The 18,707-nt window shown below is 45.0% G+C and overlaps 3 protein-coding genes across 4 annotated transcripts in view; 1 reads left to right on the forward strand and 2 right to left on the reverse strand.

The window, feature by feature from the left end:
- Positions 1–225: 225 nt before the first annotated feature.
- Positions 226–1,270, forward strand: LOC6903437 (uncharacterized). Its single transcript, XM_033380844.1, has 4 exons — positions 226–273; positions 327–390; positions 451–854; positions 911–1,270. Exons 3-4 carry the CDS (start codon positions 664–666, stop codon positions 1,173–1,175), a joined length of 456 nt encoding a protein of 151 aa, XP_033236735.1. The 5' UTR covers positions 226–273; positions 327–390; positions 451–663; the 3' UTR covers positions 1,176–1,270.
- A 1,700-nt stretch (positions 1,271–2,970) lies between these two features.
- LOC117184026 (uncharacterized) lies at positions 2,971–3,532 on the reverse strand. Its single transcript, XM_033379998.1, has 2 exons — positions 3,337–3,532; positions 2,971–3,280 (listed from the first exon to the last, which is right to left on the reverse strand). Exons 1-2 carry the CDS (start codon positions 3,525–3,527, stop codon positions 3,016–3,018), a joined length of 456 nt encoding a protein of 151 aa, XP_033235889.1. The 5' UTR covers positions 3,528–3,532; the 3' UTR covers positions 2,971–3,015.
- A 2,416-nt stretch (positions 3,533–5,948) lies between these two features.
- Positions 5,949–18,707, reverse strand: part of B4 (imaginal disc development protein B4) — a 50,027-nt gene continuing 37,268 nt past the window's right edge. The window contains exons 1-4 of one of the 2 annotated variants that reach the window (XM_001357281.4): positions 14,618–15,067; positions 11,802–12,127; positions 11,344–11,746; positions 5,949–9,936 (exon numbers count right to left, since the gene is read on the reverse strand). In XM_001357281.4, coding sequence (XP_001357317.3) covers positions 7,730–9,936; positions 11,344–11,746; positions 11,802–12,127; positions 14,618–14,888 — 3,207 coding nt within the window. In that variant the 5' untranslated portion in view covers positions 14,889–15,067 and the 3' untranslated portion in view covers positions 5,949–7,729. Of the gene's footprint in view, positions 9,937–11,343; positions 11,747–11,801; positions 12,128–14,617; positions 15,068–18,707 lie in introns of those variants that run through there. The other variant, XM_033381072.1, reaches the window with a different exon arrangement.

Raw genomic sequence — 18,707 nt, forward strand, 5'->3', positions numbered from 1 at the left:
TTTTGTCTCTGCATTGATCATTCATACGATTTCTGACGTCTAACTTATTTTTTATTTTCATTTCAGACTGAGAAGTTTATCCTTAATTTCCTTACTTTTTAAACTTTACTATGTGTCCATGTGCAGGTGCGTATAACCGACATTTATTTATTTCAAAACATCTTTTTGCATTATTTTAATTTTGTTAGCCTAAATAGTCTTTCAGAATTAATGTACCTATGAAAAGATCATTAGAGAACGTAAATCTTATGGCATTTTTGGCCTTATCATACCGTAAGTTGTAGTGGAAGATTTTATACCAATTTTACAATATCTTCCAATGACAGCAGCGAGGCATTTGCATTTCTTCTCCTATTTTTTTCTTTTTCCGCGATCCACTTCTCTTACAAGGTAAATATATTGAGTTATTAGCTATTCATTTTCTTTATTTAACTCTTCCTTTCATTTCAGCAGGTCGCCCCCTTCGGTGGCCAGAAATACCTCTTGGCGGCTCTCGATGGCGGCTGTCCACTTCAGGCGCCTGACCGGCTGACATCGCGAACTCCGCGTTGGCTCCTGCGCACGGGGTCACGATACCGTGCGGTGCGCCCCTCGTCCGCTCCTGATTCCTGTCGCTTGAGGCTGTGTCCGATCACCTCCTCGTCATCTCGGGAGGTCCAAGGGATGTTCTCTTGGCTGGACTGTGGCTACCACTGGCTGCTGCACATGCTACGGGCCTTAGCCATGATGCCACTGCTGCAGAAGGAACCAGTGATCGACGGTGGAATTGTTGGTTCACGCCCATGGGAAATAATGTCAGCAATGCCCCGTTCATACACCGCCGAATCAAACGCTGGGCTTAAACTTCGAGACGCGTAAGTGAATCAGTATATAATTGTTGACATATCCTAACATATCTCTTCCTTCACAGAGGACTTATGTACCCTACGCTTTGCCACAAACCGAGTCGTATCCGATTTACCTCCGCCAGACGGAGACCTATCCAATCATTACCGAGACGTATTCGAGACAGGCAGAGGTCTATCCCAGACCAATGGTATCCGAGCACGACAGAAGCGCACTCCTGGCAAGATCTGAACCTAACGAGCCATCATCATCCTTCGTCCTGGCCGTCAACAGCAAGGACTTTGACTATGGCAACCAAAGGAGGGGCTACGCGGACTACTAGAATCTAGATAAATCTCGTTGTTTATAGGTTTAAGGATATACGCGTCCGTTTTATACGTTTATATTAAGCTAAGTTATGATGAATAAAACTATTGAAAAGTCATCCTTGCTGTATCCTGTATCGGGGATACTATCCAGATTACAAAAAGGCGTGGCACGCCCAGATCGGTTCACAAAAAGCGGAGAAAGATAAATATTTTATATTGGAGAAAATGTCCTTGATCCTTGCTAAGGACTCCATAAAATCAGGGACATTTTTGCGATGAGAGGATGCCATCGCACGCCCAGATCGGCCCACAAATAGCCGAGAAAACTAAATATGGATGGTGGGGGTAGTTAAAGTCCTTTCCGAAGGATCAAGGATATTTTTCTGATCACGGGGGCCAAGGCACGTCCTGATCGGGCCACAAACAAGGAAGAAAACAACATTTATATGTCTGGAGTAAATATCCTTGATCCTTGGTCCTTGATAAGGACTCCATCAAATCGGGGACACTTTTCCGAACACAGGAAGCCATCGCATGTCTCGATCGGGCCTCAAATAACGGAGAAAACAACATTTATATGTCTGGAGTAAATATCCTTGATCCTTGGTCCTTGATAAGGACTCCATCAAATCGGGGACATTTTTCCGAACACAGGAAGCCGTCGCATGCCCAAATCGGCCCATAAAGAGCGGAGAAAATGAATATTTTTGATCCCGGATATCCTTGGTCCTTGAAAAGGACTTCGAAAAAGCAGGGACATTTTTCCGATCACAGGAAGCCGTCGCACGCCCAAATCGGCCCACAAATACCGGAGAAAACGGCCAAAATCTGAATGGGATACCAGGCGAACAGAAATCAGCAGCAAGCAACTGTAGCAAGTTCAAAAAAAACTGTTGCATACTTTGGGGGGAGCACAAATTTTTAAAAAATTTCAGTTACCTTCTGCTGACTTCTGTTCGCCTGGTATCCCATCCAGATTTTGGCCATTTGACGAGAGATTTTTTCTCGATGTACGGTGGCGCCCCTGTCGGAGATTTCTTGAACTACATTTTCTTTTCTCCGTTATTTGTAGCCCGATCTGGACATGCGATGGCTTCCTGTGTTCGGAAAAATGTCCCCGATTTTATGGAGTCCTTATCAAGGACCAAGGATCAAGGATATTTACTCCAGACATATAAATGTTGTTTTCTCCGTTATTTGAGGCCCGATCGGGACATGCGATGGCTTCCTGTGTTCGGAAAAGTGTCCCCGATTTGATGGAGTCCTTATCAAGGACCAAGGATCAAGGATATTTACTCCAGACATACATATCTTGTTTCCTCCGTTATTTAGGGCCCGATCGGGACATGCGATGGCTTCCTGTGTTCGGAAAAGTGTCCCTGATTTGATGGAGTCCTTATCAAGGACCAAGGATCAAGGATATTTACTCCAGACATATAAATGTTGTTTTCTTCCTTGTTTGTGGCCCGATCAGGACGTGCCTTGGCCCCCGTGATCAGAAAAATATCCTTGATCCTTCGGAAAGGACTTTAACTACCCCCACCATCCATATTTAGTTTTCTCGGCTATTTGTGGGCCGATCTGGGCGTGCGATGGCATCCTCTCATCGCAAAAATGTCCCTGATTTTATGGAGTCCTTAGCAAGGATCAAGGACATTTTCTCCAATATAAAATATTTATCTTTCTCCGCTTTTTGTGAACCGATCTGGGCGTGCCACGCCTTTTTGTAATCTGGATAGTATCCCCGATACAGGATACAGCAAGGATGACTTTTCAATAGTTTTATTCATCATAACTTAGCTTAATATCAACGTATAAAACGGACGCGTATATCCTTAAACCTATAAACAACGAGATTTATCTAGATTCTAGTAGTCCGCGTAGCCCCTCCTTTGGTTGCCATAGTCAAAGTCCTTGCTGTTGACGGCCAGGACGAAGGATGATGATGGCTCGTTAGGTTCAGATCTTGCCAGGAGTGCGCTTCTGTCGTGCTCGGATACCATTGGTCTGGGATAGACCTCTGCCTGTCTCGAATACGTCTCGGTAATGATTGGATAGGTCTCCGTCTGGCGGAGGTAAATCGGATACGACTCGGTTTGTGGCAAAGCGTAGGGTACATAAGTCCTCTGTGAAGGAAGAGATATGTTAGGATATGTCAACAATTATATACTGATTCACTTACGCGTCTCGAAGTTTAAGCCCAGCGTTTGATTCGGCGGTGTATGAACGGGGCATTGCTGACATTATTTCCCATGGGCGTGAACCAACAATTCCACCGTCGATCACTGGTTCCTTCTGCAGCAGTGGCATCATGGCTAAGGCCCGTAGCATGTGCAGCAGCCAGTGGTAGCCACAGTCCAGCCAAGAGAACATCCCTTGGACCTTGACGAGGAGGTGATCGGACACAGCCTCAAGCGACAGGAATCAGGAGCGGACGAGGGGCGCACCGCACGGTATCGTGACCCCGTGCGCAGGAGCCAACGCGGAGTTCGCGATGTCAGCCGGTCAGGCGCCTGAAGTGGACAGCCGCCATCGAGAGCCGCCAAGAGGTATTTCTGGCCACCGAAGGGGGCGACCTGCTGAAATGAAAGGAAGAGTTAAATAAAGAAAATGAATAACTAATAACTTAATATATTTACCTTGTAAGAGGAGGGGATCGCGGCATAGCAGTTTGTAGCCTGAGAAGGTCTCAGCGAATACAAGATGGGTAAGCAAGGAAATCTTACCCGTTCAAAGCCGATGAGGTAAAGCATGATTCGGGAGGCAAGACGATGTCGGCAATGTATGCATCTACGAAGCATGTACATAAAAAGTACAAGTAAATAGACAATGTACCAGCTGTGGGCGTGAAGTACGAGTGATTTGAATGCGAAGACTTCATTACACAGGGCTGCTCAGTTATTTTGTCTAAAGTCATTTTACATTAATTCTACACCAAAGAATTGTATACTACATGTCAAATAAATTAATTCAAAAAAACGACACGCGTTAGACACCACCAACAGGTAGCGCTAGTGTCCCAATGTTAGCTGAAAATTGTTTGAAAATAGTAACGGAAATACCCACTAGTGCGCCAGAGAAAAAACCTTCCTTAGCTTCAAAATGTATTGTTTTAATTTATTTCGCTTGTATCGGCTTCAATTTGTTTTCCAAAGGGTTTCTTGTGAGTTTATTATTATTTCTCTTTGTTTTTATCTAGGTATATATAGTAGGTATAACGTGAAATATAAATTTGTATGCTAGAGTTGATTGGGTGGCCTCAGTTATAGATAATCTGTGCAAATGAGCTGCCTTTGCTGAGGTCGGTTAAGCTGCTGTGAAGCAGAGACTTGTCGTTTTAGTTCTCGTTTATTTTCAATGGTCAGCGGTTAGAAAAAGATCTACTACAACAATAATATCATATCAGTTTTGTATATATATATCCTATATATGTATATGTGTATTTTTGTGTGTGTTGTGTGTCTGAGATTGTGTAGGCCATTACCAAACATTTCATTAGAATTCAATTCGTATCAATTTAGTTCGCATTTTATCAATTCAGTCATGCCCCCAGCTCCAGCTCCGAGCAGGGCTCCTCTAAAATATCGATCAGCGATCAGTTCCAACCAAAATATCATCTCGTCTCGCGAATACCAAATGTTGGGCTCTTGCTTCTGTCGAAAATCTAAAAGTGCTACAAGGTTTTATTTTGAAATTTATGAATACATGTATATCTGATATAGTATTTATATACTTATATTGGTTTTTGTGTGGGCTCTACTAATGCTTGACATTGAAATCTAATTGATTAATTGCTTGTGGAAATTCTAGGGATTAACATAGACACCAAAAACATGATTATTTAGCTGAATTTATTTTCTTTAATTCGCCCCGTTTTAATAATAATTATTCTCTCCATTTTTGTGTGTGTGTGTAGCATATTGAAAAATTGTATTGCTTCTGTATTCATTGAATCAATGTGCTCAAAAGGCCAACACGGGCGGCATTTTCACGGGACAATTAGAATTGGGTATTATTTCCCATCTTTCAGTGCTTTCTCTGGCAATTACTGCCCCTCCATTAAAAATCCCTGATTCTCGTGCTTGCTCTCCATTCAAAATCATTTTTATCTGTCGCTCGGTATCTGACATTACATAGTGCCCACGGATATAGATACATTCTTATCACACCAATTTATATGCTGGCGGGTAGTTGCTTTAATTAATAGTTATCATAATACAAACTCTCCATTATCATTGTCCTGACCATTATCAGTTAAAGGGAAAGGGAGAGATTGTCGGCGGTCCCACGATCCCAAGAGGCCCGATCTCCAACATTGTATCACCCTTGCGCTCCAGCGAAGCCTTTCTTACATGTCTACTAACTATGAAATGCCACTGAGTACTCTGAGTACATTCTACGTATTGTACATACTACTATGTATATTGTAATATACCTTACGGCTGTATTCGGCCACGATCCTATGTACAGAATACGAATACCGATATATGTAAATGGTACTCTCGTTACTTAGCTACTATCACACACACTGACTGATCCTGTTGCTGGCCCATTTCTGGGCACCGTCGACACTGTCAGAAGGGTTTTACAACTAGTATCATAGCTATTTGGTGAGTATTGCTTCCGTTTTTTACAGGGTTCTCTGGTTACTCTAGACTCTAGATTATCGTTAGATTCTTTATTCATTACGTTCTAGCTTGATTGTTTGCCATTTTGAAAGGAAGGGAAACAAAAAGCAAATGTTCGGTGCAAATCAAACAAAAAATAAAATAAAATCAAATATTTAAAAATTCATAATTCTTGCTAGATATTTATTTATGCAGTACCCAATTAAAAAAATTATATGTATATTGAAGAGTTCTTCGGCTAACCGAAGTTATCCATATTTTTCCATTACAAAAAACGAAAGCTCGACATGTCCGACAATCGACCAGATTTCATATTCGTTCTTTCTTTTTTCAGATTAAGACTAGAAATACCAAGATCTTAATGTCTAAACTCTACTTTGAGACTGCATTGAAATATGGCTCGATATTTTGTCCACTTATTACGAGTATACCACACCTACATAAATCGATTCGGAAGGGTATCCTGAGGGCGCAGCGGACCAGCAGACATATGGTACAAACATTACATATAATAAAATATTCACTTCACAGTACGATGTGGACATGCCGCACTCCAATGTAACTTCACTTCACTTCACTTCCAAAAAAAGAACGACATAATACGAGAGATCGTGTAAAAGTTTGGCCTGATGCCCTACAAATTTCTTGCTATTTTACAAATATACAATCAATAGATGTATACGCGTATTTAGATGTATATCGCTTATGATTTGATTTGACTTGTTGATTGCCTACGAGCTAATAATACCTTAGGTTGCACTAAGATTTCTATATATGTAAGTATATGTATGTATAAATGTATGTGTATGTGTGTGTGTATATAATAAAGGTATATCTATATATATTATTAATGTATACAATTGTATAATATTGCAATTTTCAAATGTTCAGTTTCATTATGTTTTTGCTTTGTTTGGGGTTCAGGGTAAGGGTCAGGGACACGGTCAGGGTCAGGGTCATGTTCTGGGGCGGGGGCGAGGGCGAGGGCGGGACACAAGGACGAGGCAATAGAATCGCCCATACATCTAGTATATACTCGTATGTACAATACAAATTGCTTGTCTTCACTTGGTTTTATAATAATATTACAATTTGAGTTGTCATTTCTAGGGGTTTTTCGTCGCCCACAGGGACGTCTCATTTACAAAGTTGTTCCATATGCTTATAACTAATGCTAATTGCTACGAATATATATTCCATGTACTTCTTTCCATTCCATTGCTAATTTGCTTGGATTTTCGCTTCACAAGATTCATACACAAGAACTTTTGCATTTTCTCTGGCAAATCTAAACGGAAATACTCAAAATTTCTCAATTTCTTCTTTTGTGCAACAGCGTCATACAATTTTCTTATTGTTTGTGTCTCCATTGGAGGTTTTACAAGGGAAATTAACGGAAATACTAGGTAAACTGTATTTTGTATTCTTTGATAAAACTATGATCAAAAATATATGATTATAATACAATTTATGTGGTTTTATGGACAAATTGTTTAAGAATTAGAACGTTTCATACAAATTAAAACATAAATTCATTTCTTTTGCAGAGAATACAATCCTGACCTTTGCAGATCTTGTACACAAAGCCTTATTTTACAAAAAGATTTCAAATTCGAATGTATATTCAATTATCAGATCGGTTTGAGCTGCCCCCAGAAGTCTCTCTACTCTTTTTGTTGCCCTACAATAGTCTCAATACTTAGAAATACATTTCGGGATCCAAGAGATTGATTTACAATGATATTTTGATTCAGTTCGAGCATGAGACTCTTCCTTTCCACGAACAGTGACAATATTTGAATATGAATGAATGATTTTAGGCGACATTTAATATTAGATCACGTGAAGTATTTCCACTGGCTTGCCCCATCTCTATCTGCATCTCCAAGTGTCTTAAAACAGTCCCTTTGCGCCGGCCAATTTACGTCGCCGGAATCACATGAGTCATCATTTGAGCGTATTGTATATGTTGTCCTCGCCGGCCAGCTCGACGGTGGTAATATGCGCCGCATGCCGCTCTCCCAGCGGCTCCTCGCCCAAGTACACTGTGTGGTAGCTGATGGCGCTCTTCGATGCCCCACCGTTGATCTCGATGCGACTGACGGACTGAGGTCCACTGGCCGGATACTTGAGGGAGGCGTAGTCCCCATCCCCATCGCCATCCTCCTGCACATGGGTAAACTGTGTGGCCCCCGAGAAGGTGTCGACGGTGTGCGAGGGACAGATCTCCGCGTAAATGTTCTCCTTGGTGTAGTCCAAGGGGGCTCGCGACCGTACAGAAACCTGTGGCTGCAGACAGCCATCGCTGGCCATGACCAAGGAGTCGCGTACACTCGAGTAGGGCAGATCGTCCTCCACCAGGGAGAAGGGTGAGATCGGTACCGGGGAGGGTATATTGTTCAGTCCGCCTCCCAGCAGGCAGACCCCACCCGCCGCCCGACGGCCCGTGACAGGCTGCTTGGTCAGGGACTGCTGGTGCGCCTTCAGTTGCATCAGGCTGCGATCCTCCTGCTCCGCCTCCTCGTGGAGCTGCAGCTTCTGGGGCAGCGAGAAGTGACGCATTTGATGGAGACTCGACGAGGACTTGCTGTACTGCCGTGTCTTTACGTGGAACTCATTGTAGAGCTTTTCGGTAATAAACGACTGCGGCGGCGGCGTCTGATTCTCCACATCTTCCAGTTCGGTGCCCGCCTCGCTGATGGCATCTGTGTGACTGTGTGTGGCCAGCAGGTCGGGACGAGGCTTGCACTGGCCATTCAATAGCTCGATGTCCTGCAGCGACATGGACTTCTGCAGCAGCGTGTCCAAGGACTTGGGCTCTATGGTGGTCAGAGTTGTAGTCTCGGTGTCGGAGGCTCCGCCACTGTTCAACGAGATGGCATCCCGCTCTGGCTGGTCTTGATCTGAGCCGAATCGCGCCTGCAGCAGCTTCGACATGTCCGTATAGCGTTCCATGCTCATCCGCTTGGCCTGCACATCCAGCTCCGAATCAGGTTGCAGCTTCTCATGGTGCTGCTGCTGCTTACCGAACCACTTCTTCTTGGTCGACTGAAACACCTTCATGCGTTCCGAAATGCGATTGGTTCCAGCGTCCGCCAAGGAGGCAGCCGCTGCTGCAGCTGCCGCTTCCTTGGCCTCTAGATTTTCCAAATCGGTCTTGCTAAGGAATATAATCGAGTCCTCCTTCTCGTGGGCTGCGGCCATGGTGCTCTTCTCTCGCCTCAAAATTCTAGGCAAGTGTAGCGGCTTCAGGATCCTGAGGCCCTCCCTGCTCTTGCTCCCAGAGCGCTCAGAACGCTGCACCAGCTCCACCTCCACCAGCCTCAGGAACTGGTCGCAGTTGAACTGGCAGAACTTCAGCATGTTCTGCACATTGGTGTTGGCCAGCATTCGCTGCTCGGAATCGAAGCCCAGGTAACTCCTGAGCAGCTGCATGTCCCGACTGGGGTAGAACTTTCTCAGCTGCAGCGGCGTCTGCGTGTCCACGTCCTCGATGGGGCAACCAACAGCCACATCCTCCTTGGTAACCTGACTGATGCACAGCTGTTCGGGTATCTCCGGTCCGCCGGGACCCGAAATATAGCGCAGGGTCACCGGCAACAGTTTGGCCGCCGTCACCAGGGCCCCCAATCGGTGCACACAATCCGGATTGAGCTTGCGCTGCGCATCGCCCAGCTTCTGCAGCAGCTGCGGTATACCCGGCTCAATCTCGTAGAACTTTCCCTTGGTGGCCAGGGGGACGTACATCACCTGACGATTCTCGTTCAGCAACTGGGCGTAGCGGTTCTTCTCCTTCTCGCGCCCGATATAGCCACTAGAATGGGACTTGGCCACATTCCCACTGCCGTGCTGCGACAAGTTACCCTGTCCCTGGCCGTGTCCGTTCTCCTGCTTGCCATCCTCGAAAACGGCCAGCAGACGGAACACCTGTCCGCCGCGTGCCGTCGTCTTCATGTACTGCGGCCGTCCCTTGATGACGGGCAGACAGCCCTCGTGCGTGGGACTGCTGGCACTGCCCGCTGGCGAGGACTCTGTAAACGCTGGCATATTGTCCACCGAAACGAACTTGTACACCCGCTCCCTTACCAGATGCATCAGCGAGCTGTACTGCGTGGCTGTCGGTAGACCCTTCTCATTGAGCAGCGAGAAATAGCCTGCTCCGTTCCGGAGAGAGAGGAAAAAAGAAGGAGAAAACGTTGTTAGAAATTTAAGAAAGGTAATTTAAAAATATCTGAAACAGAAATAGGAAAATGGGCAGAAATCGAGACAAGACAGAATCGCGAAAACAACAAAGATTGCATGTGCTTGACACGGCACATTGATGAATTGTTGCTATACTCGAGAGGTACAAAAGATTGCCTCAGAACAAAATAAAAGAGAGCTGCAAAAACAACATACATCACGTGTGCATAACACATTGATGGTCTGCTAAAATTTCGCTATATTCTGTTGTTATTTTTATTTAGACTCCTCCATAAGGAAATGAGATCATTTGAAGGCAACAACACAAACAAAGGTACCCCAAAGCTTCGAATTTTAAATGAGATAAAGATTGAATAGATCAAAAACTTTGGAGGGACAGCTAAACAGCTGGCAAATCTCAACAGTTGGCAAGTTGCCACTCCCGCCTTAATAATAAAACACCGAGGGATTGCCATGCTGACAGCCAGGCTATTGGTAAACCCATGCTATTGCATTAACAACTTGATTAAGGTGATTACTTCTATGGCCATTGGCTTCGATATCTAGTATATTTAATTGAGACAAGAGATAAAGAGTGCCAGTTACATTCGTTGTCGTTGATGGAGGTCTAAGGGGACGATTCGAATCCATTTGTTCATTTTTTATATAAATCGCAATTGAATCAACAGAGGAGTAAAACTCAATATGGACACACAAATTGAATCACTTTAATTTGCCAGCCAGCCAGTTGGATTTTCTGTATCTTTTGTGTACATTGCACCGAAAGTTGAATGAGTAAAATGATAATACACCGATTGCAGTCGACCCGGTCTATAAATTGGCAGATTGCATAATATTTGCACACATTGGTTTACTTTGCGCCTCGACAAATGCCAAATGGCTGTGAAAAGTCACATGGCGTTACGCGTTGAGTTGAAACAATGGATGACCGACCGCAATGGCGGATGGGGGCCCACCAGAAGAAGTCACTACTGACTGACTGACTGACTGACTGCCACTGGCTGGCACTGGCACCCCCCGCATAGAGCACACCATTGCCCCCCTCCCACTCCACACCACCATTGCATAATGGTGGGGTGATGATGAGCAATAGTTGCGATTACTTTTCATTGTTGAACTGTGACTGTTGCACGCAAACAACGAATTCAGCGCAAAGGCATATATTTACTCATATGGTAGAGGGCCCCCCCCGAAAGCAAGGAGTGACTGCCTAACTAACTGAGTCTGGACCATCGTAATCAGCCCCAAGTACGCGCTTCAAAATATGCATTCGACTAAATACAAGTATCTTATGAGTACGAGTATGCAAATGGGATTCAAATCCACTGAGATCGCTCTCCAAGTTCCCGGAAACGCACCTGGAAACTCTTGTGGTATTAGCACGGTTTTCTTGCGCTGCGACGCCTGAGACTTGGCATTGTGTCCATGATAGATATTCCGCTGTCGCACCAGCCTGTAGAGCAGGAAGAGCTCATCGTGCCCATTGCTGCATGGCCTGTTGTTGCTGTTGTTGTTGCCGCTCCCAGCGCTGGAGGATGAATTGGTGCCAGTGCCCGTGTCGGTATTGTTAGTGGTCGCTGGGCCGCCACTGGCTGGCTTCGGTCCCGTCGAAGAGCTACTGGAGGCCGCCGTGGACGAGCCGTGCGAAGAGCTGGACTGCAGGGTCTCGTTGGAGCTCTTGCTCGTATGCAGGATGCGGACGACACGAGGCAGCGAGTACCGCTCGAGGAATATGTCGGCGGGCAGCGGCTCCTGCTGTGACTGTAAAGACGAACCATTTAGGATGGGCAAGAACTATGGAGAAATGGCCACTCACCTCGCTACTCCCCTTGGAAGCCTTGCTGTCGCCGGTGGAGTAGTCGCCGCTGCCGTTTAGACCGCCACAAAAGCCAGAGTAACCGACACCGCCGTTGCCTGCAGCGGAGCCAGCGCCAAGGCCGTAGATGCCGTTGGCGTTGTTGCGCAGGCGTCGGGCCAGCCGCTGGTTCAGCTCGATCTCGTTGCGGCGCGCCAGTCGGGCGTTCTCGAATTCCGCCACCGAGAACATGTTGGAGCTGGTGTCGTGGGAGTTGAAGCGCCGCAGCTTGGGCTTGCGCGCCCCCGCAGCCATGTGGCCGGGATGGGCGCCCGCTGGGGCTCCACCTGCAACACAAAAGCCCAGAGTTGAGGGCGGCGGGTGAGCATTAGTGAGGTAATCGCGTAAAAATATAATTGCCACAGCAATCGGCAGTGGGAAAACCAACACTACAGTCCACAGAATGCATCTACATTTATTTCTACTTCTGAAATACAGATACACGAGTGTTCGTGCATCCCTAAGACCACAGGGGCAGTCGCAGTCGCAGTCACATGCACAGTCACAGTCACAGCCGCATTGAACGCGAATTTCATTTGCCGTGACGCAACGGACTGGCGAGTGGTTCAAAACTGTTGCTAAGCGCAGCTAATTTTCAGTCAACGGTCAACGAGGCGATGACACACAGTGGGCGAAAATCGGCATAAAGCGTGACCAAAAGAAAACAATGCGGAAAAATCTCTTCAAAAAAAAAATGTGGAAAGTGCTCTCACGTCCATCACGTGGGTGTGTGGAGGTAATTAGTATTTATATTTGAATAAATCTTTTTAAATGCTACCATTTTTAAATATGTACAATAACATATATCATATATATCATTTGTATACCCACTTGGAGGATCAAAACAATTAGAATAATTGACTAACTTTAAATATCATTCACTTGAAAACCATTTAATGATATCTTTGTGTGGCACAGAAAAACATACAAATATTTGATACATAACATAGTGATGTATTCCTATATCATAGCTTTAGTTAAAGCTCAAAGAAAGGCTACCTATATTCCTGCTGAATAATAATACACCATTCTTTAAAAGTTGATGTTTGAAATATTGAAACGTGACAAATTTGTGAGACAGTACATCAGATAAGTTGAGGATATCTGAGAAATGGAAAATCTCAAGCATCAAATATTGGAGCACAATGCATAAAAGAGCAACCGATTTAGTTCAGTTTATTCTCAAATGTTTTGTATAATCTCTTCCGCTCTTCGGACTAAACATATCGTATGTTTTTTGAACGCTCCCGAGTGTTAATATTCAGGAAGAACCCTCAAAAAACCATAAGGTCTATGACTCTAGGTCAAATGGCATTGAATGTACTTAAGATCGGATCGGATATCGCTGCTCAATCCATTGAAGCAATAATAATAGAGCCAAAAAACACTTGAGGCGATTAATGGCCAAACAAACAGTTAACTATTTCTGGATCCCGACTAGATACCAGATACGCGCACACCCGCCCGTCCCAATGGCAACGGTTATGGGCTATCGGATCGACATCCAAAAAGCAATTGTCTGCCACTGTTTTCATTGAACTTCAAACGGTGCAATTAAAAAAGAGATATCGCGACTTTTGATTGCTCATTGTTTGATTGCTGCCCATGGTGCGGGCGGTTTGTACTGTCTCCCCCCTCAGCCTTTCCCCCGATTGGCGGTCGGCGGCGGCGCATTACTCACTCTAATTGCGCACATTTGGCTTAATTTTTTGCCCACATCCACACGCACGCACACTTATTCGGATTTAATAAACACAGGCATACGTAAGTACATACATACATGTGCATATGTACCCACGTACATATACATATGTATGTACGTTAGTGCATGCGGAGGCAGAAATCACAGCATAACAGCAAAGGAGCTAAACGTTTTGTGAAATTACGCTTATCTTTTGTGAAATATCAATTGCAATTGCGGCTAGAGAGAGAGAGAGAGAGAGACAAAGAGAGAGAGAGAGTGTCAGTGGCAGAACGGGCAGAGTGATAGCGAGGGGGGTGTGTGTCATCGTCACGTTTCGTGTGAAATTACGCGAAGCGACTCGCGCGCCTAGGCAACAAAATTCACAGTGGAAGCAACAACAACAAAAATAGCAAACACAATGAGGGAAGCGAATCCCGAAGCTTTTCATACCCTTTCAGGTCCAGCCATCACGATGGTTTCCAAACTGAGAATTTCCATAGAAACAATGGGGATGGTCTATGGTCTATGGTAAAGCGTCTGATAGCGTATATAAATGTCCAAATGATAGCTTCAAGTAATCATATTTCCTTCCAGTTGATATTTCCCTTTCTATGTGAAGCCACAAAAATGTGTTCGTACATCTGATTCTCAACAATTCGCGTAGAATAGCTCAAGTTCCCGTTAATTCCTAGAAGGCGCCACAAACAAACATTGTTTTCGCCATAACAGCCATCCGATATTAACACATTTTTATGAGTATCATTCTAGGAATTGCCTACAATGGAATGTTGTTCCAAATTAGTTATAGGAAATGTGAGCTTAAGTTTGGGTTTTCCCATTAGGAAGTTAAATTTGCATTCGTTACAAGAGTCTGACCAAAACGATGGTACTTCTTCAAAGAGTATATATGGCGACGTCAATGAGCAAACAAAAAACGGACTCTCTCCCTTCCACAATTATTCGCTCTCACACACGTTGGTCTCTCTCTTTATCTCTCTGTCGCTGTCTCTCTCGCTGTTTGGAGCGCGTGCCTTGCGGTCCGTACCCCCTACGAACGTTTATCTCCGTTTCCCCCTTTTGAAATCCTTCTTACCGTTACATGCAGCTGCTACTGCTGTTGCAGCTGCGACACTGTTGCTGGGCGCGCCGCCTTGCGCAGCACCTCCTGCCGCTGCCCCAACTCCTCCTGTTGATCCAGTGTTTGATGTGTTTGCCGCAGCCCCCGATGGGGGTGTGGATACTCCTGCCGCTGCTGCTGCTGCCATGTGTGGACTGCTCTTCACCAGCCAATTGGCCAAATGACGCTGACGTTCAAACTCGATATTAGTGCGTTGCATTTCGGACAATTTGAAGGTCTCGCTCATAATCGCAATTACACCCGGGAACGAAAAAAAAAGGGAAACTCGAAAGCGACGACAACGACGGCAGCGACGCGTCGCCGTCGGGTCTAAGTTAACTGCTGTGCGCGCCCGAGCGTCTCTCGTTGTCAACTGTCAAATACGAAATGCAGAGTAATGCAGCGCAGCGCCGATCTTGGGCCGAGCTGTAACGAGAAAGAGAGAGAGCGCGAGAGCGCAAAAATTAGTGAGAGACGTTTACATAACAAGACAAGCACCAACATGACGCTTGCACACACTTACTTAGGGCTGAGTAATCGACAAATAAAAGTATGATTTAAAAATCAAAAAATTTTATCTTTTCGATATTTCATATATGTATGTACATATAAAGTAGCTGGGCAAAACTATTCGATAAAAGGAGACTGGAGTGAGGTAGCTGGAACACCAACAATACAATATGTATATTGTTCCAGCAACTGGTTTTTATTTGATATTGATTTCCTCTGATTTTTTTTTAGGTTAACAGCTGTAATGCTGGCTAAATATAACACCTGTGTTAGCTTTGTTAAAAAAAGTAAATAATAATCGTACTCATTCGGTAGACTCATCCAGCTGTGCCTTTTAGAGTGATCTTTATTTTCATAATTTAACGGCCGAGTAGTTGAAAGTACACAAGTTTGATGAACACTATTACTATTACTATAACACGTTTATCTGTCCATTATCTATGTAAATAAGAGCATCTTCCATATAAAACAAAATTTACTCTTACCGCAGAGTATAACAACAACAGTAAAAACAAATTTAAAGAGTTTGGGTTTGAAAAGAATCGGATTCCTCTCCCGCTGCTTCTGCTGTTAATGTGTGTGCGTGCTGTCCGTTCTCCGTGTTCTGTCGGTGTGATGACTGGGCGTGCTTGTGTGGGGCATAAATTAACATTGCCTCAGCGCAACGATGACGACGTTATCAGAAGAGTAAACGACGCGAAGCAAACACTGCTGCTCTGCTGCTCTCCCGACGCTCGCCCGTTCGTTGGCTTGTTCAATGTCGCCGCACCTTTTCAGCTGATTCCCACACACCCCCCCACCCAACTACCCGACCCTACAACCCATATCGCAACGGGCAAGGCAGAGCCACTACGTCTGGCACTGGCAGCAGCGCGTCATCTTCAAACGTTATGCGACAACGTAATCGGGCGTCGGGAGGGGTGCGCGTATATACAAACATACATGCATACATGCATACGTGCTCGTATTGTTCTGCATGCTTTTGGCTTTTGTTTTGTGTCTCGCCTTCGCTTTGCTACTTTTTTATGTGCTTTCCCAGGAAAGAGTATCATAACTTTGTCATAATGTTGGCAAACCATTCGAGCGAAGGCAAATGCCAGAAGGCAGCAAGCCAAAAAAAAAACCCTAAACAGAATGTTGCAAACTCTTGTGCACATGCTGTGTACAGTGAAAGTTCTCTTGACGCACGAATCTGTGAGGTTCCCAATCCAAGTTCTCCCACGTGGCTTCGCATCTTTTTACACTCCCACTGTCCTGCAGAGTTCTTAGCGGTAGACTTCTCGCAAGCAATAATTATATAACAGTGGTAGGTTTCACTGTACATGTGTACATACATAAGGGTGTATGTACAAGCTTCTTGATCGGCATGACGGGGCATACATCCTACATATAATACAATGTACGCTTGGCGGGGTTGCTATGCAAAGCTTTTCTATTGAAACTATCAGAAATTAAGTTGAACGATCTGCAAAACGTTGGCTTGGTATACAAACAAAAATACATACATACATACATATGTACATAATTAAATATGTACAACACATTAATGTAGCATATACATATGTACATATGTATGTATAAGAACTTATGGTCGGAAGCAGATGTGCATTTTATGTGTTGTGGGTCGTTTTGTAACCGGGGGGATTGTTGAGAATGCCATTTTCTTTTTAGACTCAATCTAAACATGTTCGATAATCACTTGGTATGCCATAAAATACAATCTAAGTAATGGGATTTTCAATACTTTTCTGACCTAACGGGTAGAGTATTTTCACATCGACTTTCTTTGATCCAATAAACACACACATACGAGAACACATAGTATATTTAGTTCTGACCTTGAACAGGTCTTATCGGAAAACTCAAATAAAATTACAAAAATATATACAAATGATTTGAATTTTTGCAGGGGACTTTTATAAATGTGCATTTGAGTAATACCAATAATTATCAGTATTTCTAAATTTATTGTGTAACCATTTCAAATTCCAAAAGCTCAGGGATTTCTAAGCGGAGGGCATTCAAGGTTCGGTCTGGCTTAGCGGCTATATCTTGACTCTCATTTGGTTCTTTTGACCGGCGTTCGTTGCCTTTTGTCAACTGGTTTGGTGGTTCAACTAATAAAGAATGACTGTAGGCAATTCGCTTCGTCGTTGCCGACGCCTCAGGTGTTTCCCCCTGGGGGCTAGGCGGGTGGCGATGGAGGGTGAGGCGTAAGGCGTAAGGCGTAAGGCGTAAGGCATTATTGCCCATTGTCTATCTGGTTTTTGTATAATTCATTTCTATGCGTAGCTGTCGGCCTGTCAGCTGTCGCCGCTCTTTTGATGAATCACAGGCCTGCCCAACGGCAGAGCCCCGCTAAAAATACCCACAGCAGAAAATGCAAAATTCATGGTCGTTCTCCTCGTCGCGTCTCGTCTCGCCTGGAATGCGGTGAAGGCGGTTCGCTTCGCTCCACTCCACTCCACTCCTCCTCTCCGGGCGAATGAGCAATCGCCGGTTAGTTTGGTTAGTCGATTGCTGGTTAGAGGGTTGACACGGCCGCCGGGTTACGCAAATATGTGAAATCTGTTGCCTGGCAACGTCCCGTTGCGGTTCCTCTTCAGTCCGGGGGCAGGCGACATGCATAGTTCGAACATTTTGCCAATTGGTCGGTCACCTATGGCCGGCCACTTGGGTCAAACTCAAACCCTCCTTGGTGCCAGCACAGTGGTTGTGCCCCGTGCCACTGTGGCAAGGAGAGCAGGAAAATGTTTTAGCCAAAAGCTTCTTAAGACATGGCTTAAATGAGCTCAACGTCGTGTGACTGCCTGTCTTGGATTGTCTGCATTTACCCCACCAGATCTCCGGATGCCCCAGCAGCTAAGCTTCGCCCATCGCATAACCCCATCTGCATCCCCATCCCCATCCCCATCACCTGACCATGCCACCGCCACCGCCGACGTTGCCGCCGTTGCCCATGTTGCCGCATTCATGTGCAACTAATCGACGTGTGCTGGTTTATTGGTTTCAGCTTTGGGTCTGGTGCGGTGGCAATTACGCTGCTGCTGCTTTTGCTTCTGGTTCTGCAATTCGTATTTCCCATTTCCCATTTCCCATTTTCCATTTACCATTTCGAACTATTTTGCATTTGATGATGTGGTCAGGGGCCCAGCAGAGAGGCTTAGCCATGCGGTTTCCAAGAGCCGTTAGCCAAGCCATTCTCGGAGAGATACACAGCATACGGCACACGGCATGTGGTCGCAAGCTGGCGAGGGGCTATGGGGGCATGGGGCCATATACAATATGCTCTTAACTTTGCATGTTTATGTACCTACCTAAACGACGGACAATTATTTATCAAACAAGTGGCAAAGAGAATAACGAGGAGCGACAACCTGAAGATGGGGATGGGCAGAGGGACTGGGGGCTGGGGAAGGGCACTGCACTGCACTGCACTGCATTACATTCAGCTCTCGAATGACAAGGGAATTGATTATGAGGATGATGACGATAATGATGATTACAAATGACAATGGGCAAAGAGGAAGTAGAAGAATGAAATGCAATTTGCAAA

The sequence above is a fragment of the Drosophila pseudoobscura genome, chromosome 4 (assembly GCF_009870125.1).
Source record: "Drosophila pseudoobscura strain MV-25-SWS-2005 chromosome 4, UCI_Dpse_MV25, whole genome shotgun sequence".
Lineage (NCBI taxonomy): Eukaryota > Metazoa > Arthropoda > Insecta > Diptera > Drosophilidae > Drosophila > Drosophila pseudoobscura.